The sequence below is a fragment of the Mustela nigripes genome, chromosome 4 (genome assembly GCF_022355385.1).
Source record: "Mustela nigripes isolate SB6536 chromosome 4, MUSNIG.SB6536, whole genome shotgun sequence".
Taxonomy (NCBI): domain Eukaryota; kingdom Metazoa; phylum Chordata; class Mammalia; order Carnivora; family Mustelidae; genus Mustela; species Mustela nigripes.
In genome coordinates, this window is record NC_081560.1 from 56,667,027 (window position 1) to 56,690,229 (window position 23,203).

Genomic DNA, 23,203 nt, shown 5'->3' on the forward strand with positions numbered 1-23,203 from the left:
AAACAAAACATGTTGCCTTTCATTAACACAGATCTCAAGAAAGTTGTACTAGTTCTTCAAGTTTGAGAAGGACTTGATATTTTCAAAGAAACTTCAAATATTAATTAAACAACATCCGCATGAAGCAAGTCAGTAATTTCACCTTTCATGGTAGCTAAACAAAACACAGTGAGGTAGAATAAAAATTTGCCTTGGGTTATAAACTAGCTCATCATTTGAATTGACTTCCTCTCAAATAACTAGTTTGTGCTTCAATCCAATAGGCGCAGCTACAACAAACAGATTATCAAAATACTAATTTGTATATTGTTATATTTAGTGAGTCATTGCTGTATCCTGTTCCTCATGAATCTGAGCTTTGCATCTCATGTTTCACTGCATGAGATGACCTCTCTTCCCTAGCCCATTTATTTTCTAGTTATTTTATTTTCATTTTTGTAACTTATATGTAACCTCCTCTAAGAAGCCTTCCCTGACTTGTTGTATGGAAGTTTCCTATTCATTGTTAATAAAACACTTTGGATCCCACAGCCTATTATGGCATAAACTATATTTCATATAGTTTATAAAACTATATTTTATCAGAAAATAGGCCCTCTGGGGGGGAAAATTCCTCTTTGTCTTTATACTCTCTGGCACATGCCTAGCACATAGTATTTGCTCAACAAATAATTTCAAAGAAAGAATGATAACACACATAAATGATATGTGTGCTGGTCAGGACAGGAGAGGATCTACCATAATAACATATGCAGGCTAAGTTCATTTCTTATGTTAATAGAAATGTCCAACCCAGGTCTGAAGGAGGTTTGGCACTGATCATTGAAGAATACAGTGTGACAAGGCTTTTTACCTTCGTGGGGTGCTAGATTTTCTGAAGCAGTTTGCCAAGGTTTCCAAGCAGGTTTCAGGTCGACAAGACAAGAGAAGAAAATGCTGATGGATCACACACTGAAAATTAAATTCACCTGTGATAGTAATTTCCTTCCAAAAACCACTGGTCAGAACTGCTCAGCACCTAAAGGAGACAATGCCTATCCCTGGTTCAGCTCCTTAAATCTCCAGGCTGCAGCCATTCAATGGCCGGCACCTATGGCTCCTCTTCAGTCGTCTGTCTTTGAGCTCCTGAAACTCCTTCGCAGTCAGAAGTGCTCAGTATTCACACGGATGAAGCCTGGAGTGGCCGTTGATTAATGACTGTCCTGTGCAAGAATATTAGCTCCGTCCCCTTTCCTCAGCTTAGGACAACCCAGAGGCATCTCCTATCGTCCAGACTTCTGCTGCGGGGTCATGCTCAAGCCTACCCTTTGAGAGACTTTGGCCTCAACTTAACACTCTTACTTGGCTTGATTCCATTCCTTCTTTCACTTCGTTTCCTTACCAGTGTCCCTGGAGAATATTTCCTTACTACATCACTTGCATATGTGTTTTTGTCTTAGAGAATGCGTTATAGGAAATGACCTAAGATAGTACCACCTAATGAATAGGTAGGCAAAGAAGTATAATGCATGCCATTTCCAGAAAGAGGAGAGCCGATAGAGGTAAGCACTGTTATTTCTACCACAGCACAGTGAAAAGCGATTTGGTAATTAAAGGCTACGTGACATGGGTTTAGCTATCTCAGTATCAACAAGGACTAAGAAGATGGAAGACAGGATTGCACCAGAATGTGTTCACTAAAAAGGGTGACCTATTTGCCAGGTAAGAAGCTGAAGAAGCCAGGCTAGTAGTCCAAAATACAAAGTTGAAAGAAGCACTGGGCTTGGCTCTAACTGGAGTCATTATTTGAGGAGAGTCAATTGTGCAGTAATAATAAAGATGGCAGGCAACACAAGAGTCCACGTGACATCACAGTATAAACAGTATATACAGGAAAGTGCAAGACCTCACTCATTACATTTTCTTTATTTAGAGTTTTCCTAGCTATTCTTGAATGTTTATCTTTCCATATGAACTTTAAAGTCAACCTATTTTCATCAAAACAAAACCAGAAACAAAAATAATAACTTCAGAGTATTTTTATTAATAATATTAATAGGGATCACATTAAATTTGTATATTAACTTGGAGAGAATTCACATCTTCACGATATTGAGTTGTTTTATCAAAAAATAAGGGATGTCTTTCCCTTTCTTCAGGTCTACTTTTTGAATTTAAGAGTATTTTAAGGTTTTCCTTACATAAGCCTAGCATATTTTCTGTTATGATTATTCTTAAGCATTTATCTTTTTGTTGTTATTATAAATATTTTTCAAGTATAGATTTTTAAAAATATTTTATTTATTTATTTTTTTAGAGAGAGAGAAAGAGAGAGCACAGAGGGGGATGGAGGAGAGGGAGAGAACCTCAAGGCAACTCTTCACTGAAGGTGAAGAGCAACCCGGGACATGATCCCATGTCCCTGAGCTCATGACCTGAGCTGAAACCAAGAGTCAACTGCTCAACTGACTGAGCTACCCAGGCACCCCCAATTATTGATTTTAAGTGGTTATGTTTCTATCTGTGAAAGCTATTGGTTTTTATATGTTAATGTAATTTAATATCTGCTACCTTATTAGATGGTTTTTCTTATTTGTGTTAGAACTGATTCTCTTCTATGTTAGAAGGTATACATACTATATGTTATTGGATATAGTTTTACTCTTTTTCAATTCTTATACTTCTGCTTATTCTCTCTTATATAATTGAATTCATTAATACCTCTACTCCAAGATTAACACTAGTGGAGCTCATATATATCCTTGCCTTATTCCTGACTTTGGTGGCTCTCTATATTCTCTACATATTACAGAAAGGTGTATCAATTTGCAGAGCTTTTTATTTTTTTTAATTTTTTAAAAAATATTTTATTTATTTATTTGACAGATAGAAAGAGAGAGATTACAAGTAAGCAGAGGAGGGTGGGGGAAGCGGGCTCCCTGCTGAACATAGAGCCTGATGCAGGGCTCAGTCCCAGAACCCTGAGATCACTATCTGAGCCGAAGGCAGAGGCTTAAACCACTGAGCCACTCAGGTGCTCCTATTTTTATTTTTTTGTAAAGATTTTTATTTATTTATTTATTTATGAATTTGTTTATGTACTTATTTATTTATTATATTTATTTATTTGACAGAGGGCACAAAGCGGGGCGGGGGGAGCAACAGGCAGAGGGAGAAGGAGAAGGAGAAGCAGGCTCCCTGTTGAGCAGAGAGCCCAATGCAGGGCTCCATCCCAGGACGCTGGGATCATGACCTGAGTCAAAGCCAGATGCTTAACTGACTGAGCCACCCAGGCACCCCTTACAGAGCTTTTTTTTTTTTTTTTAATGTTTTAATTCTTTAAATTAACATATAATGTGTTACTAGCCCCAGGGGTACAGGTCTGTGAATCGCCAGGTTTACATACTTCACAGCACTCACCATAGCACATACCTTCCCCAATTCAATGTCTATAACCCCACTTCCCTCTCCCTATACCCCTCCCCCAGCAACCCTCAGTTTGTTTTGTGAGATTAGGAGTCCCTTATGGTTTGTCTCCCTCCCGATCCCATCTTTTTTCATTTATTCTTTTCCTACCCTCAAATCCCCCATGTTGCCTCTCAACTTCCTCAAATCAGGGAGATCATATAATAATTGTCTTTCTCTAATTGACTTATTTTGCTAAGCATAATACCCTCTAGTTTCATCCACGTCATCGCAAATGGCAAGATTTCATTTCTTTTGATGGCTGCATAGTATTCCATTGTGTATATATACCACATCTTCTCTATCCATTCATCTGTTGATGGACATCTAGGTTCTTTGCATAGTTTGGCTTTGGTGGACATTGCTGCTATAAATATTCAGGTGCATGTGCCCCTTCGGATCACTACAGTTGTATCTTTAGGGTAAATACCCAGTAGTGTGATTGCATCACTGGTATCTTTCCTGACAGTTATCTTTATCTAGAGAGTTAATAAAATATTTACTGTTAAGTTGTATAAAATTACATCCTATAGCGCTATCTATTAATCTTTCCTTTTTAAAGTAACTCAAAATTGACTTTTATCGATAGTGACTGACTGGAAAAACCATGATGAACTACAGAAACTGTAAATTTCCCACCCTTTCTCTTTGTCACCCCATGTCCTATTTTCAACTATAGCCATATTTGACCATGGCAAGCAATCTAATTCACTTGTCAATTCCTTGTGTTTTCATAATTATTTTTATCATCAGAGACCAATCAGCTGTCTAACAAACAAAATTATGCAAAATAAACATTTTTAAGAACTAAAAATACTCTTTTGCTAAGGGGTTTACACTAAGGTTTTAAATATTCTATACCTACCTCAAACCGACTCTGAGACCCATATTTTTCCTCTCAGCACCTATTGGCTTTATTCTTTTTATTCTCTTAGCTACTTTCAAATTTGGAGGGAGGTATAAAAGATGGCACTAATGTCTGGGGTGAAGGATAGAAGTGAAACTTTTGGGAAAAGAAGGGATGGAATTTTAAACCTGAAATGGCCTGTGGAATTTTTATAAAATAGACATAATGGGTTAAATCTTTGTCATCTTACGTCCTTCAGCTTGAACAGGGGCAACGTTTAGATGACTTTATCCCCACTTGCAGGCTCTCAGTCCATTTCGTTGGTTGGAGGGACAGTCACTTTGGGAATTGCTCATGATTATTGTTTAGTTTGGGATAAGTTACTACTTTCAATGTCAGTTTAAGTCATCTTATGGAAGAAATAATATTAATAAGTTGATGATAAAGAATAATGAGTCACATATTTCCTGTCCTCCAAACGATTGTTTTATGTCTAACTTTGTATTCTTGGAGTTCAACACCTACGGCCATGTGAATTTGCACTTCTCCTATAGTGAGTTGTGATGAAAATCTGAGTTCCGTGGTCAGGAACAACACCCTGGGGCCAATCCCTTACTCTTATTGTGCCTAAACCTTTCTTTTAGCTATATATTATAGAGTGACAAAATATTGTTTCTCTTTGGTGATCAGAGCCTTCAAAACTTTACACATCATGTTTATTTATCAATCTATTTGTACACATATTTGGGCTAATATTAGAGTCAATTGCATAAGAAATATTTGTGAAGCTAATTCTAGACTCCAAGAACATGAGGTAGCCTTAAAGATCAGACTAGCTCAACTACCCATTAAATAGATATAATATACTCTAGCCTTAGAACCGAGGATAGAATTTATTTCTGTATATCGATTAACCATTCTCAACGGGTAACTTAACCCTTAAGTTACTTAACGGTTAATATGATTTAAAGAAGGAACATTAAATTTCATCTGAAAGTAAAGTTTAAATGTAGTAAGGTTGTTTCTGGAAGTGGGCCAGTTAATTTGATAGTTTTAACTCCTGAGCTCTCATTAATAGACTTACCAATTAAACCTGATATCTTGGTCTAGTTGTTTTCAATATAAGTCTTAAACATGATTCACTTCAGCCTTGACAGGATATTTATATTGTTGTCTACTGACTCTGATGATAAAACGTTTTCAGTTTTTAGAAGCTTCAGTGTACCACATTTTAATTTTCAAACCAAATTTATTTTCAAAGAAATCTTGACTATATTACTTTATTGCATCCACTATATTTTAAATGAGATTTAAATAATTTCTTTGAGTGCAATAGGTACAATCAACCAAAACTCTTACAAAGGCTGACAGAATATTGCTTCAGTTAGGTGAGTGGGGCCTGCACAGCCTTCTGTGTCATGCTTATCCAAGCAATAAATTACTTTTTTAGACAAAAATCATCCTATGAAATTGCTTTAGCTTTTTCTGAAGAAAAGGTATTGAATGTATAGTATTGGAAACACTTTATTTTGCATTTTATCAAACACAATTATTTTCCACTTGATAGCTAGCATCACAAGAGAACAAGATGGATTTCTTATATTTTCCTATTTTCTAATTTATATTGAGTCCAGTTTTAATTTGTCCCATGAAAGATTCTTTCTGCCCTGTAGCTTAATTTCACCGGTTTCTTAACCCAGAATTCTTTTGAAAGTAACCTTAAAACATCTGAGATACATCTATCAAATTTGAATTTCATGCACAATATTACTTCCTAGAAAGTTATTTCTAAAAGTAGATAAAAGTCATGTTTAAAGGTTTGTATAGAACATAGATACTGGCTTCTTATTAGATGTTCATCTTCCTTGATGTTTCACACATCAAATGAATAACAAGCGTCTTGCATTTTACTCCCTGGAGAAGTATGCTAACGGTATCACACATATACAAATAGGCTGGTATGTGAATAAAGTAACAAGGGAGGAATTAAATGAAAAATAAGTGTCTTTGGTTAAAGCTCTTAGAAAGCCTTAAAATCTAGGTTAAAAACATCAGGCAAAGACAGATTCTATTCCATACTCAGGCGAATGTAGCCACCTTGGTATGATATATTCTGAGCAAATCCTGACAAGTGAACTATGTGCTCACTTTATTTTGATTCACATTAACTTAAGTCAGCTTTTGTGGGCTTACAGGTCTTTTTTTGATACTGAGACAAGCTATAAACCCTCTTTGGGGTGGGGAGGCGAGGTGGCAAAATGCAAAAGGCACTTAAACATAAACATGATATCTTGCATACAATTTCAGGCAGTTTGCAGCCTGCCCATTTACTGCACAGGGATTTGTATTCATCAGGGCTCTAATATTACAAATGAAGAGAAAACCAGTTTATATTAAAGGAAAGATAAATGTATTGGTTCATGTATCTAGGAAGATACTGAATAATTCACAGAAATGAAGAAATGGCAATAGGAAGTAATGTATCTAGGAAGAACAGGATCTGGAAACTCAGCATCACGAGAGTATATTCTGTCTGCTGCTCGTTTCTGCTTGTCTCTACTTCTCCTGACATATTAATGTCATTTTCTTTCTTTTTTTTTTTTTAAAGATTTTATTTATTTCTTTGACACAGAGAGAGAGCACAAGCAGGGGGAGCAGCAGGCAGAAGGAGAGGGAGAAGGTGACCTCTCGTTGAGCAGGGAGCCCGATGCAGGGGTCGATCGCGACCTTAGCTGAAGGCAGATGCATAACCGACTGAGCCCCCAGGCACCTCTTAATGTCATTTTCTCCTGCTCTGCAGAGACGCTTTATTATGTGGTAGAGAACATACCTGCCAGCAGATCCTGCTTAGCAACCCCAGGAAAAACACCGATCATGGGCATCCACAGTATCAAAGTCAGAAAGGGACCTTATACCTGATTATATCACTTGTCAATTCCAAATCACCATTGCTCAAATTAATCAAGAGCAAGTTCCATGTTTACCTCTGTGGCAAGGGAGGCAGAGTCTGTAAGTAAAAGAGGATGGATCACCTTAAATACTATAACCAACATCCCTGGGTCCCAGCATCAAGAATCTGGAGGAGAAGGGGAATAAGCTGACAACCAGTGGGAAAACTGAGACTGTGTGAAGGGGGTCAGAGAGCGTCACTGCGGGACAGTGGCAAGCTGGTAAACTGGTTCTTGGGGGGAAAACGTATGCATATATTTATAGATGCATATAAATTTATCATGTACTTTACTGATACAAAAATGAATGGCACACAATTTACTAAAAATGATGCAAAGTTTAATATTGTTATTACTTGCATATAGCCAATTAATTCTCTTCTAAATTTTTTGTTGTTGTTGTTGAATTCTTATATCCTCACTAAACTGTGATTGCAATTGACAGACAAGTGTTTGGTGAATGAACACTGGTTGATATTTTCTTTTTCTTTAACAAGTAAGATGCCAGAATTTCATTCATTTGTCAATAGTGTGAGCAACTTCTTTACTGAATTGGATATAGTTTTGGAATGACAGAAGAGTAGTTTCTCAATTTTGTGGTGTGTGTGTGAGAGAGAGAGAGAGAGACAGAGAGAGAGAGATTGATTCACAATGTAACAGTTGGATGGGGCGCCTGGGTGGCTCAGTGGGATATGCCTCTACCTTCAGCTTAGGTCATGATCTCAGGATCCTGGGATTGAGCCCTGCATTGGGCTCTCTGCTCAGCAGGAAACCTGTTTCCCCCTTTCTCTCTACCTGCCTCTCTGACTACTTGTGTTCTCTCTCTCTCGGTCAAATAAATAAATAAAATCTTTTTTAAAAAATTTAAAAAAGTAACTACAATGTAACAGTTGGTCATCACACCTTTTAAGTTTAATATGAATTATTAACATGTTTTTGATTGCTTCCTTAACTCTAGAAAATGAGCAAAACAGTAACCCAGGTCTTGATTTTGTAGTATTTTTCAATTTCCTTGGTATAAATATTCCCTCCACAGCTGGTTTTAAGCTATCTTTGGGATGTCAATGAACAAAGAGTTGAGAGATGTGAAGTAGCACACTATTCCATAATAGTTTTGCCGCAAAATAAACATAAATGACTTTGAAAACATAGATAATAGTAAGGAGTAGTAAAATAATTAGGAAGTAGAGATTTTTGAGTATTTATGAGCTTTGTGTTATACATAATTTATCCAATTATAAGTTTACACACTTGAATTTTTAAAAATGATTCTATCTAAAAATTGGCTAGTAAAATTCCAAGAATTTTAACCACTGTCGCTCATGCATGATTCCATTTGAATTAGCTCCAGCATACCATTACTGATGGTTTGCAAGACTTTCATGAAGAAAAGGATAGGTAAGAAATACTAACTTGAAGTTACTGTAAAATAGAAAGCTAATGTGTGAAATTAAGGTCTGCTTTGGCATCACTATGATTTCTCTAAAACAATATACTCAATAAATAGAGCAGGGTGAATATTCTATATTAGACAATCTCAAATTTGAATGGCTTTCCTTTATAGTTTGACAAGTTTTAGATTATTCACCACTTCCAACTTTTAAATTCATTTTCTCTTTTATTAGGGTCATTGATTGAGTGCTTATTTTATCACACTTTAAAAAAGTGTGATTTCTATAAGCTTTAGATTTTAGTTAGAAAAGGAAGCCAAAGCGATCTCCACAAGGCTTTTCTGTTCCTTCATTGATGTGTGTGATTAAAATCTCACTTCCATTTATTTCATCACATTATAAACTTGATCAGAATCTTTTATAATCTAATAATCAGCTAAAAAACTATAGTTGACCAAGTGGAACAATTAACACTAGGAATACACTGTTTATCTCAGATCTACTGCTATCTTTCAGAGAATGTAATTTGGCCAAATGTAGGAATGAAGGAAAATAACAGTGAGAAACACTTTTGATATTTTATTTATACATATTTGGCTTTGGATGGAAAAGCATCTGCTTAGCAGCTCTCTGGCAACTCAAAGCTCTCATGTACTTTAAATCAATAAATGAAATGGATAAATGAGAGCAATTGCTGAATAAGTTATATTGAAAACTAGATAGTAATTGTGTCATTTAGTAATTATTTTGTCTTTGATGTTGAGTAAAACGTGTTGCTGTTAAACCTTGTTATTGTAAAAACCTACTGGTTTTAGTTAGCAAACATTGTAGTGTCATTCTTAAAATAAGCAAAGCAAAGCATATGATTAGATGAGATGCAGTGTTCCGATCATATTTCCAAGGAATTGGTTCAAAAGAAAAGTAATTTTCCCTAATAAATAAGGGAAAGATAATCTGGAGCTTAGCAGAAATATCAGAAATGACTGAAAATGAACTTTTGGTGCTCCTGGGTGGCTCCGTGGGTTAAAGCCTCTGCCTTCGGCTAAGGTCATGATCCCTGGGTCCTGGGATGGAGTTCCACATTGGGCTCTCTGCTAAGTAGGGAGCCTGCTTCTCAATCTCTCTCTGCCTGCTTCTTTGCCTACTTATGATCTCTGTCAGTCAAATAAATAAATAAAATCTTTAAAAAAATAAAAAGAAAGAAAAGAAAAGAAAAATGAACTTATGTTTGGCATCTGCACCGTCAAAAATGGGACCTGGCAAATCAACTCTGGACATACGTTCTCGTAAATGCCCACATGCTGCAGCAAAGGCGGCCTGCTGCTGAAGGTAATGCACGGTTTATCCCTTGTGTTTGGTTCTTACTGGGAATTACCTGTTACCGATCACAGGTCTTCCCTTTCAGTTGGAGTAAGGCTCAGAGGAAGCCTGCGACCGTGGACACAGGGCTACTTTAGGGACTAGGGATCAGCCTGAGGAGAGAGAAGAGTTGTTGATTAATGGTAGACTTACCAATGTCAGATACATTGGGGATACAACTGGTCTAGGAGAACAGAAAAGCACAGGTCTCTGACGGTGAGTTATGAAGGAGAACAGAACGGACACACCTTAAGTCTGGCACTGCACTTGGAAAGGGAGGCAGAGTGAAAGAAATGGACTGGATACTCTCAGGTTACAGCATAAGCATGGTGGGAGTCAGAGGCCAATAGGTATGAGACAGACATAACAATCATAAGTTGTCAACGATAAAGAGGCCTCAAGTGGGCTTGGAGAGATTAGCTGAATGTATAATGCATGTCAATCAATGAGAAAAATTCAATAAAAATGTGAAACTCACTTTTACTATCAGGAGAGGTAAAGTGTGTTTACATTAGACTAGAACTATGGTTAGATTTTCCAAGTTAACAGAAGAAATTGGATAAAACTCTATAGGGTTCATACCCTTGTCTCTTCTTATATGAGCGGGGGGGGGGTATGCAAACTGGAAAAACAAGTTATTGTTATATTAATTCCAGTTTATTTCAAGAGATTCTCATGAGATCTAGACTACAAACAAACAAACAAACAAAGCCAGAAAACAAGGGTGCCTGGGTGGCTCAGGCGGTTAAGTGTCTGCCTTCGGCTCAGGTCATGATCCCAGGGTCCTGGGGTCAAGTCAAGCATCATGCTCCTTACTCAATGGGGAGCCTGCTTCTCCCTCTCCCTCTGCCTGCTGTTCTGCCTACTTGTGCTCTCTATCTCTCTGTCAGAAAAATAAATAAAATCTTATATAAAAAAACCGAGATGCCCAAATTACAACCATAACCGCTATTTCTGCTTCTGTACCTTCACTTGCTAACCCAGGAGGAGATGGAAAATTACCAGGAAACTTTCTGGAGGCCCTCTGTAACCACACAACCCCAGCCCAGAATTGAACCTAGCAGAGTGGCCACTCCCAGACCCCCACCCGGCTCTGGGCCAAAAGATAACAGCCATCTGGTGCCAGAGAAACCCCCACCCAGAATTGGACGTGACAAAGTGACTGCCCCCAGACCCCCTAACCAACTTTGGGTATGGGAGATAATAACCATCTGGCTCCCCGCGTCTTGACAGGGAGACCCCGGCCAATCCTGAGGGGGCATGTACCCTAGCAGGGCCAACTAAGCAGTTTAAAGAATGACAGCCTTTTGATCTAACTAATAACCTATTCTCAGCTTTTTCCCGCTCTGTAGCGCAACAGTCATATTATAGAGTTGTTGTTTGATTTTCCCGCGGTATGTAGTAATTTGTTACGAGATACTGTGATGTATGCTAAGTCCCTCCCTCCCCAGAATAGAGTATAAAAAGTGCTGTGATCCTGAGCTCAGGACCTCTTAGTGTCACCGGCAACGAGTGCGCGGAGGTCCCGGTTCGAACTCATAATAAACGACCCTTGCTGTTTGGCTTTGACTCTGGACTCTGGTGGTCGTCTTTGGGGGATCTTGGAATCTGGGCACAGCAAAACAAAAAACAAAAAACAAATTAGAAGTTGCTTGAGAAAAACAGGCAGGTTTTTTTTGTTTTGTTTTGTTTCGTTTTCTTTTTGACATTCAAAGCATATATTAACTCCTAGATCTACAGCTGAGTTTGTGGGTGGTATAGTAGAAAAAAGAATAAATTTCAAATTAGAAAAGTCTAGATTCAAATTGATATGCTATGTATTAACAGAGAACTCTGAGGCAAATTCAATCAACTTTTGAGCCTCAATTTCCTCATTTTAAATATGGGACTAACAATACTTACCATGAAGTTCGAAGGTTACAAGGTACATAAGGCACCTGGCACAGAGGAGGTGTGTAGTAACATTCGTTTCCCTGTTTCTCAGTGAACTTTCAGTGTGGGAGACTCCTGTCAGGGTAAGGAGTGCCTAAAGAGATCCCCAGGCAAAACTTGCTCCATAGTCCAATTCACCAAAGTCATTCTTTGACGCAATGCCTGAGCCAAACAGCTGACTGTACCACCTCTTTAGTTCCCAATTTTCCTCATCCTTGGATAATGGCTACCAGAACTCTCTGCGAAGGCTCTCAGTATTTTAGGAGCAACCTGTCCTTCATTCTAACTCATGTTTGTCTCTTATTCACTTTCATCAACTTCCCTGGTTTGTTTTCTAAGTAGACCAGATGGACCAGCATTTTCGGTCTTCAGCCTGTCCACCTCTCCCAGAGATGTGTGTGTGTGTATGTTTGTGTGTGTGTGTGTGTGAGAGAGAGAGAGAGAGAGAGATGCAGCTGTTTAATTATAATACCCAGGTCATGATTTGATGAAGCAGTTCTCCTTAAAGCCCAGTGTAACTGTTGAGGATCAACTTAAGCCCTATCCCTTAAAATAGTCCCTTGGTCCTGGAAGCTGGGGGGCAGAAGAGAAGGTGAGGATTTCTCAGGTTAGACAATTTCTACTCTCAGTAAGTAGAGTTAAAAAGTGTTTTATTTGGGACATATATTCCCAGGTGTGGTAACAACAACCCACAATAAAAGAACTTGTTACTCATGAAAGTCCTAAGGTTTTTCTTTTTGAATCTAGTAGATGGGTTGTCCTGTATGGTTCTTTCCATCTCAAGAGTCTGTTATCTCCACCAGTAGCATCCAAAGTTCACCTTGGAGAGTAGAGAGTGAATAGGATTGCTACATTCCATTGACCTGAGCTAGTTACATGACCCCACCTAGATAGGCAGGATTTGTAATCTTTCCTAATGCCTAGAGGAAAATGAAATGATTAGGTCAACACATCATCATCTGCCATAGAAGATTTAGAGAGATGTTATGAAATATTCCCTTCTTCCCAAAAGCTGATGGTTCATAGATTAACAACTTGCTTCTAAAGACAAAAATAAAAGTTGGAAGAAAGAAACTCAATTATATTTTCACATCATAGAGTTTCAGTGTAACCAAAAATTCTGGCAGAACCATGAAGAACACATTTGATGAATTAATCAGACCCAGCTTGAAACAAAGTAAAAACTCTTGCTTAGGGAATCAACAGTCTTTCACTGAGTAGTACAACACAATTAAGATAGTGATAGTATAGAATTTAATTTTGGGGTAACAAAATTACATTAAAAATGATGCTGTAATTCTTATGCTGAGGACAGCCAGAATGGTCAATTTTTTTTCATGCAGTTTTTTTAAAAAAATATTTTATTTATTTATTTGACAGAGAGAGATCACAAGTAGGCAGAGGTAGGCAGAGAGAGAGGTGGAAGCAGGTTCCCTGCCAAGCAGAGAGTCTGATGTTGGGCTCGATCCCAGGACTCTGGGATCATGACCTGAGCCGAAGGCAGAGGCTTTAACCCACTGAGCCACCCAGGCGCCCCTTTTCATGCAGTTTTAAGCACAGTATATCTCTATCTCTCTATTACTAAAGTAACTAAATGTTACTAAAGCAACATTTTGTACGTATTCGCTTGCCTGTGGTATCTCCTCCACCGTACAAACAATAATATATAGAACTGAAGAGCAAGATGGCTTGTATTTTAATTATGTGACCCTAAGACTTGACAGGAAAACCCCATCTTAGTTATTTCTTCCCTTACCTCTTTTTCTGAAGCTAAATTACACTAGGCAAAAAAATGTGAAAATGATAAATGTCTTCTTTGTACCTTCCAACCACTGAAAGTTCAGTGGTAATAAATGTCTCGATACAAATTCTATAACCCTGGAACCGTTGATATTTTAATAGACCATTTAAGCTTTAGTGAATAAAATAATGGGTAAACAAACAGACAAATTTCATGATTCTATTAAAGGATTCTCTGGTAAATAACCAGTCATATGCCTTTACCCAGAAGGCAGATAATTCACTTAGAGAAACACAGTTAACAAAAAAAATAAAACAAAAAAAAAAAGGGATTCCTTCATTCATCCTTCTGCTACTCCTCCCAATAAAAACAAACATTTCCCATTCAAAGCAGAACATTTAGCTCTGTTAGCAACAGAAAGAACACTTCCCCAGCAACAGGAAAACCCCAAAAGGACATCTATTTTTAAAAATCAAATGTGAAGCCCTCTGCATTTTGCTGATTTAGTGAACAGGATAAATCTTATCCAACCAAATTAGGTGAATATCCTACAGATTTCAAGAATAAATAGCATGATTTCACATTCCTTTTATTTGTCTACTCACTTTGTTTTTTATAGAGCAGAACTTTTCTTGACATGTTTGCTGATCTCTCTGTTTGTGGATATTTACACGCATGGCTGTTATAAGGTAGGAGGTCTCTCATTTTAAGCAGAAAGGTGGTAATTCAAGATCATTACCATTCACATAACAGCTCACAGCAGAGTATGCCTCTGCTCTGAAGCAAGGTTTTTGGAAAAGATGATGATGAATAAGTTTGTTGAAGGAAAGTGATAGGAAAATGAACTGCACCTTATTTGGTATCATAAGTTTTAACTTTGAAAAAACCCTAAAAAGTGGGGTGCCTGGGTGGCTCAGTGGGTTAAGCCGCTGCCTTCGGCTCAGGTCATGATCTCAGGGTTCTGGGATCGAGTCCCGCATCGGGCTCTCTGCTCAGCAGGGAGCCTGCTTCCTCCTCTCTCTCTGCCTGCCTCTCTGCCTACTTGTGATCTCTCCCTGTCAAATAAATAAATAAATAAATAAATAAATAAATAAATAAATAAATAAAATCTTAAAAAAAAAAAACCCTAAAAAGCATTTGATCTTGAACCACAAGACATTGCCCAACATTTCAAATAACACTGTGTACACAGTACACTGTGTACACAGGGTACATACTAGATTAGTATTAATCTAGTTATATGTTTAACCGAAGTTTACAGAAGAAGACACTAAACTTGACAAATGATAGATTTTCATTTCCAAAGTTTAATCCTATTTTATAGTAAAGACAGGACCATAGTGTAAATATTCTCAGGCTGTTAATCATTTTCTTCCACAGCCAATATGAAGGGGTATATGTCTAATATCTTTTCAACTTAATTGTGTGCACATTTACTAACAGGCTTAAATTTGAAAATTTTAAAAATATTTTTAAAAATTTTATTATTTATTTGAAAGAGAGAGAGCTAGAGAGAGAGCATGAGTGAGGTGAGGGGCAGAGAGAGAAACAGACTCCCTCCCAAGCAGTGAGCCTGATGTGAGTCTGATACCAGGAGTCTGGGATCATGACCTGAGCCGAAGGCAGATGCTTAACTGACTGAGCCACCCAGGTGCCCTGAAACTTTTAAAAAAGATTTTATTTGAGAGAGAGAGCACAAGCAGGGGGAAGGGTAGAGAGATGGGAGAATCAGATTCCCCTGATGCTGAGCTCAATCCCAGGGATCATGACCTGAGCCAAAAGCAGACATTTAGCCAACCAAGCCACCCAGGTGCCCCATGAATTTGAAATCTTCATTTAAAGCAGAAAGATCACCATATATGCAAGAGTGAAGGCAGGTCAAATTAACTTTGTGCCAATAAACACAATATACTGCCATTTTAAAACAATAATAATTTTTAGGATAATCTTATTTTTTTCACCTTACTTGTTAGGTCAGTAAAGTAGAGCACAACATAATAGCAGTCTCTGATTTCACCCTTACTTGTAAAAATGGAACTAGCTGAGGTAAGCCTTAAATATGGGGACATATTAGGTTCTGTCCATGAGCACTGATTCCTTTTCTCATTTCCTCCTTTGGCTGATGGCAAAAACAGGAGGTCAAGGCTAATTACAGTTCTTATGATTCACATAAGAAACTGGGGACATGATTATTTAAAATGTTTAATTTTTAAAAGTTAACTAATTTTAATATACTTGAAGATACAGTTTATGCACACATAGAATTCTAAATTACATAACTATATAGGGTATACATATATATACACATACATACATATGTGTATGTATTTAATTTTTTCATTAAATATCAACTTTACTACTAGTTGTATAAACTTGAGCTAAAAAAATGTAATTCTCTGGGCCTCAGTTCCATCATATATAAAATGTGAATAATAACATTTTGTTATTTAACTTTATACCATTGTTGTGAAGCACTTAGAATAGAGGCTGGCATATGGCAGAAACTTAATATTAGGTATTACAGAGAACTATATATTTAGTATATGAAATATATATGTGTGTATCTTTTTTGGTATCTCTATATCCAAGTGAAGTTTCTTCTGTAAAATCATCAGTTGTTTGGGTCTATAGATAAGAATGTAAAAGAAATTTCATCATGTATTTTTCTTTTATGTTTTAGGCCTGTGAAGCTATTCTATATGATATGATGTTTAAGTAGTTGACAAAAAGCACAAAGAGTGAAACTTATTATATCCAAATGAGAAAAAAATCAAATCATTTGGGAGGTTGGGGGAATTTCAAAAAGAGAGTAGCGAGCTATAAGAGAATCTAAAGGTATTACAAATGTGTGAAACTACATCACTGAAGGCAATAGGGGGAAAGGTAGCTGAACTAAGCAACTTTGGAAATAACTGAAATTAGTAAGATTAAAGGCGAGAGGAATTGTGTCTAGACACTGTATTCTAGTTGATCAGGTTGTTGCCCAAGGGTTAACAATTCTGATAATGCTATGCATGTATACTGAGATTAAATCATTAAATAAATGGCTGGCAAGCGTAGGAACTAGGTTTCCCACTGTTGGAGTGGGAATTTACAGATAAGCAAAGGGACGCGGCTAGAATGATTCACTGTTAATGGGTTAGAGTCAGGCGACATCAGTATGAACTCGTGTTTAGCTTAAATACAGACGGTTACATACAGAAATATGTATAGATGGGTGTATATATGGATTAATGTACACACACATATTTCCTTGCTTTATCAGTTGCAAGGGATGAAAAGAAAGGACACCCTAAGTAGCAAAGAACACACCTGGTGCCTAGATCTTGTTTTCTAATCTTCAATAAAGAAATGGAAATTCCTTAGAGAAATGGCTGATTCTAGAACTGGGGTATAATGACCCTGGAGCATTTTATAGTATCTTGAGTATCATGTAGAAAGGAAGTCCTCAAAAAACAAAAAACTATCCCACATTGATATGAGTATATTAAGAGGACATAGGGCAACTAAGAATTCCCAAAGCTGGGACAATTTCCACAAAATACAAAAGTGTTGGATTTAACCTGGAGGACAAAATAAATATCTATTGAGTCCAAACTCATATAAATAAATGATTGAATTGATAAAAAATGGAGAAGAGACACATTTCCCATGTAAAATAATTCCAAATAATTTAAGTAGATATTCCCCCCTCAACGAGAAGGAGCTTAATTCTGGGCTCCTTCTGTGTGGGCTGCTAACAGTGACTTCCTTCCAAGGAGTGTAGTAGTATGAAAAGGGGAAAAATAGTAACTTTGTAGCAGAGAAACTGAGAAACACTGTCTCAGCCAGGTTGACTGAAGTCAACATCAACAGTGATAAATGATGTTGACAGATATACTTTTTACTGGTGACTTGGGGCCACTCATTAAGTTTGTCATGGCCTCAAAAGGTAATAGGATCTACTATGATAGCCTTCTTCAATTGTTAAGCATAGTATCTGCAAAATAACCTCCCATAGCACCTGGCCTGTATTCATAACTGAGAATTAAGTGTTTGAAAAGTGCCGTAGGTTTAATTTTTGTGATGAAAAAAATATGTTTCAATAAATATTGACTGAGGTTGCCAGTGATCTCCTCATACTTCTGAAATGTGAACATTATTATTCTGCTATGGCTGCATCTATTGTTAGCAAAGTTTCATGTTATCTCTGTTTCAGTTTTTTAGGCTTGAGTTGCCTAAGTATTTTCTCAAAAAATACTATGCAAGAGAAGAAAGCACAAGCTGGGCTATTTGAAGCTAGACTTCAGATCACTCTTAAATGCCCTGCAATTTCTGCTTACTCTGACCCTACCAAAGCTGTAATGAAGAATCAGGATATCCTGCTGTTGTCTGTTCTTACAATGTGTCTCCTCTGTTAGCAATGCATTACTTCAATACTGATTCGCTGGCTTTGAGATTGGGCGTTGTTAATGAATGCATAGTACTCTTTAATGTTCAGTAGCAGTGGTAGTTGACATTGATAATAATGGTATTATGAAGAAACTGGAGTTAATGAAATGGCTTAAAAAACCAAGTTTAAAATATAACAACTGTGTGATAGATGTGCTTGCTTGGAAGGTTGATGCTGTATGTTCCTAGTTTCTCAAAAGGAATTGTAGCTAATTTGTAACAATCTGAATATGTAGGAGAGTTTTTTTTAAATCTGTTTTTAAAACGAAAAAGTAGGCAAACTAGGTATTCCAAATTGCTGCTTGGGGGTTGAGAGGTCATTGGCATTGGCCTATTTAAAAGGGTCATGCACTTGATTTTTGCCTCTGACCTCTTTTCGTCATCCCTTCCTGTGTTAATTGGACAGATTGGACACTGCTGTTGGGGAATCAGACCTTTTGCAAGAACAGCCACGTAAATATCCTTATCATGTGTTTCTTAAGACGGATTGTTTTGTTTTGAATTTCTGATTGATAGCCAAAGCAGCCGGCATTTCAGATCAGCTGGTTCCAGGTTTCCTTTGTAACAACTGATAGGGTATTTTCAAGACCACATGGAATGCAACTGTAATCTGTACCAAATTAGGTGCTTATTTTTAACATTGTTTCTCAGCTATATAATTCCTCAATTTCCATAACTCACTGAAATGGCATACCATATTCAGTTTGTTGGTTCTCTTGCCAGCATGTTAATTTTAACTCATGCCCAAGATAAATGTAACATTTGTTTTTAACATTTTTTATCCTTATCCCTCACCCCATTAAAAATAAAGGTGTAGATCACATTTTTGTCATAAACTTTTCTCTAGCAGTCTAGTGACAATAAAAGCAATTCTCCCCATAACTGCAAGGTAAGAACATGCAATGGCTGATTTTTTAAAAATTAACCTTCTAACACCAAAGATTTTGTTTTAAATTAATTTTAATTAAGGTTTTTCCTTTTGAGGTCTTTCAGAAAACGATTTACCCATTCACTTAAGAAATACTTATTGAGTGTCTACTATGTTCTATGCAATATTCTTAGTATTCTTGGTGCTGAGGAAACATCACAACAGAACAAAAAACAGAACAAAAAAAAAATCCCTGACCGTGTGGAGCTTATGTTCTAATGGAGAGAAGACAGACAGTAAGAAAGAAAACAGTAATTACGTTAGAAGGCTTAAGAGTTATTAAGAAAACTGAAGCAAGGGAGGGGGGATGGGGATAGGCAACATTTTAAATGGGACGGTCATAGTAGGTTTCTTTAAAAAAGGTGACATTTGAGCAAAAACGGGACAGTGGTGAGGGATCTAACCATGTAAGTATTTGGTGGAAAGATCTTTCTAGATGGAGTACGGTCAGTGCAAAGACCCCAAGACAAGAACATGCCTTGCTGTTATAGGAGCAGGAAAACTGGAACAAAGTGCTTAGTAGAAATGAGGTCAGAGAGGTGGATGTGAGGAGGGACTTGAGAAGCTAGCTAGCATAAGGTTTTTAGGTCACAGAAAGGAATCTGGCTAAGAAAACTAGGAGCTAATGATTTTGGCTTGCTCCTAGGTCTACAGATAAACTCTTAAATGTTAAAAGCACGTTCAGGTCACATTACAGGTTTGTTGTACCAACAAATCTCACGTTATGTCTACACTTATTTTACCACCTTTAGAACAGGTGAAAACAGGTGAAAATGTATAGCTCCTGGAATGGGAAAATATGTGCAAAAAGTTAAATACCCAAGGCTAAATGCCTAAATTACAATTTTAATTCACCAGCTGGTATCTTAAATATTAATAAGTCTCCTCTGTTTTCTTACTTACAGGTTGGATCAGTATCTTTTTCCAGCTTCCTTGTCTCTAGTATCTTAGTTTCCCTTCACATCTTAGTCCAGATAATATTTTCCAATAGTATTTCCTATTCATGGCTTAATCTGTCAATACCAGTAACACATTTTATTGTGTTGCAGAGGTCAGAATTCTGCCCAGCCAATAATATGGAAATTATGTATCAGATGGAGATCAAAACAACAAAACTGCTTTGCCTCCATTAGCTGAATTCAGTAAAATGAGTGTTTTACTATCTAAATGAACAATTTTGTTTTCTTGGTGAGGACACAACAGAATAGTAGTAACACAAGTCTGTAATGCCTTCACTTAATATTTCGAGAATATGACAGGAATGTGTTAAGTAAATTTCATTTTATAAAATAGTAACATTGTTAAGGAAAGGAGTAGAGGTGTGGGGAACGAGATTTTGGAAAGGGGAATGAACCATTGGCGTTAGTTTCCCCAAATTGTACCCCCGTAAAAAAGAGATGGAAGGGTTCTGCATTTCAAATCTGAAAATCTTCAAAATTTCTTGTAAACTAGTTTCGAATACACAACAGAATAACACACTTTGACAGCAGGTTCAGGTAAACTACTTTCACTCAAATTCAGGTGGAAGTGGCTGCCTCCAATTCCACACGTTGCAACCCATCTACTGGTAGATTCAGAATGGGGTCAGTCTCAGGGGCTCCTATGCACCGAGCGCCAGAGTTCAGTTCCATTTTAAGTTGGCACTACTTATACGGACGGCTGCTCACATCTGCACACCCTGATACAGACCCATAATATATCAAGAAGCCAGGAGAGCTGTAGAGATGGCAGTTAAAAAGCAAAAGCGGCCCCCCCCCCCCCCCCCGTTTTTTCCAGGTCTCTTAGAAGCAGCGAAACTAAGCCCTCATTGTCATGCAGGTGGTGGCCAATCACCTAATCTGCGACAGTCCGCACGGCTAAGATCGTGGGTAAAGGTGATATGCCTGTATCAATTCTACAACCTGCCGCGCACCCCAGAAGAGGGTTCGCTGACGACGGGTCAGGACAAAGGAAAAGTTTCTGTCAAAGTTCCGGAAGACAGGGGCTGCGTGGGGAGCAGTTTCAGATCATATTTAACTCCATTCGCGGAAGGGGCCGACCCTGCTCTTCGGTCGCCGGTGGGCAAAGGAAATGCGAGAGGGAAGTTTTTCCACAGGACATCGGCCGCCTTGTCCCCGAGAGGCGCGAGGTGCGCAGCGCCATCAGTCGAAGGCTCGGTCTCTGCCGGTCTCACTCCACCCCAGAGGCGGCCTACCCCGGCGTGCGGTGGAGGACGAGCGAGCTCCGCTGGCGCGCGCGCCGCCTCCCGTACTGGCCCTGCGCTGGGGCCGCTCTCCACTCGCGGCAGTCCCAGGTGGGTTTGGGAACCCAGCTTTGGAGGCCTCACCGCTGTGTCGGAGTGGGCCCCGCGGCTTCCGCCTTCACTTCCCCACACGCCGGCGCCATGGAGACGGTCACGAGTGGCCGGCGGCTCCTGCGCCCACCAATGGGAGCGCACGTCGCAGAGAGACGCGGACGTCGCTCTTCCAAGATGGCGGCGCGTCCGTCGCGAGCAGCCGGGCCGGGGGGAAGCCAGCGAAGCCGAGTAAAGCCGCCGCCCGGGAGAAGACTGAAGGAGCTGTTCCGGCCGTTGGCGGCGGCTCGGGCAGTTTTCGTTGCTGCTACGGCTGTTGCCATGCGGCGAGGCTAGGGAGGAGCTCGCTTCCCCGGGGTGTAATAATGTTAACAGAGGTAAGCGGCGACGGCGGCCAGTGTTTACCTGTGAAATGGGGAAGGGGCCGGCGCCAGCTCTTCCGAGAACATCATTTCTCCCGCCCGCGGGCTTGACCCTCTGTAGAAGGCCCCTGGGCCGGAGGAGGAGCGGGGATCCTACAAGTGCCCCCTGAATAGGAGCTGTGCTGACTCAACAGAGTCCCACCACCTCCAGCTGCTGTGCCTCCTCTTTCGCAGTTGCCACTTGCCTGTCGCCCGTGGCACTGGTCACCCTCCTGCTGTCGCTACCTAACTCATCGCTTCCTTCGTGGTGTCCCCTTACACGCTGCTCTGTGGCAGCGTTGGTCTCTGCGTTGCTGCTAGTTCCAGTTCCCCTACGGTTTGCCCGAGCTCCCTTCCTCCGGTCCCTGGCCTCCAGGGCCCTCCACTTCCAAGCTCGGTCAGCATCCTGGGTTTGTCACTCGGCCAGACCGGTTGTTACCCACCCCCTACTTTGCCTACTTAGTGAAGTGGACCTTCTTTCTCAAGCGACACTTGAATAGCCCAGTTATATCACCGTCCTCCCTCCCCCCTCACACCCTGTCACCTTTTTAAGTCGTAGGAATCGGGAAGTTCAGTTTAGCACCTACATACACTCTTGATTTGCGTAAGGCTCCCTTGGTACCCTTTGTGGAACAGTTTTGTTTTGTTTTGTTTTAAACTTGGACCTGAAATGGAAGTAGGGCAGCTATGACTAGCCAATCAGTTTCCCTTTTCTAGTGCTTCATGTCCATTGCAAAAAAAAAAAAAGCAGACTTTTTGAAGAAGTAGAGTTTGCCTTTACCAGCAGTACTTTAAGGGGAAGAACTAAATTGGTCTCATTAGATACTTGACCCAAGTTAACACAGTTATGTGTACTGGTATATGCTCGTGTAGGCGTCACTGAAGAGAAATTCTGCAGCTTGTGGATTTGAGGAAATATCTTAGAAGCTACTCGCTTGAAGTCCTTTGAAGGTTCAGATGTCAGCTGTCAGGGACTAGTTTGGGTTATCTTTGTGGGCCGAGTTAAGGATAGGAAACAGTTTTAATGGGCAACAGGGAGTATTCCTACCTGGGCCAAAAGAAAATAAAAACGTTTGTAGATGAGTGGCTTTTGTTGTGTTAAAAAGTGATAAAAAAGGATTTACTTGCCTTTCCAATTTGTTGAACCTCTGAGGAAGTTCACATTTTGGTATTTGCTCTTGATCTGCACACAGAGCTTTGGAATATGATTGATCTGGTAAATACTGGTTGGTATTAATTCATGAAATCCTTATTTCTTGTAGTTTGTAGTTCACTTAATATTTCTAAATCCCACATATTTTTCATTCCTGGAGTTTATTTAATTTTTGGAAATTATGATGTGTCGTAAGTTTCTGTTGTCATTAGCAGTATTTGGTTAAAAAAGAAGTCCTAAGTAGCAGAAGTTCTATTATTACCTTCAGTATGATATTTTGGTGAGAATAATTAGCCTTACAATAAGTTTCAGTGGAGTCTTTAATGTCTGATATT

At 38.8% G+C, this 23,203-nt stretch overlaps 1 protein-coding gene across 2 annotated transcripts in view; it reads left to right on the top strand.

The window, feature by feature from the left end:
- The first annotated feature begins 21,005 nt into the window (after window positions 1-21,005).
- The window catches only part of SNX13 (sorting nexin 13), a 130,196-nt gene continuing 127,998 nt past the window's right edge, over window positions 21,006-23,203 (top strand). For both annotated transcript variants that reach the window (XM_059396750.1, XM_059396751.1), the window contains exon 1: window positions 21,006-21,691. In XM_059396750.1, the coding sequence (XP_059252733.1) occupies window positions 21,092-21,691 (600 nt within the window). In that variant the 5' untranslated portion in view covers window positions 21,006-21,091. The remainder of the gene's footprint in view (window positions 21,692-23,203) is intronic.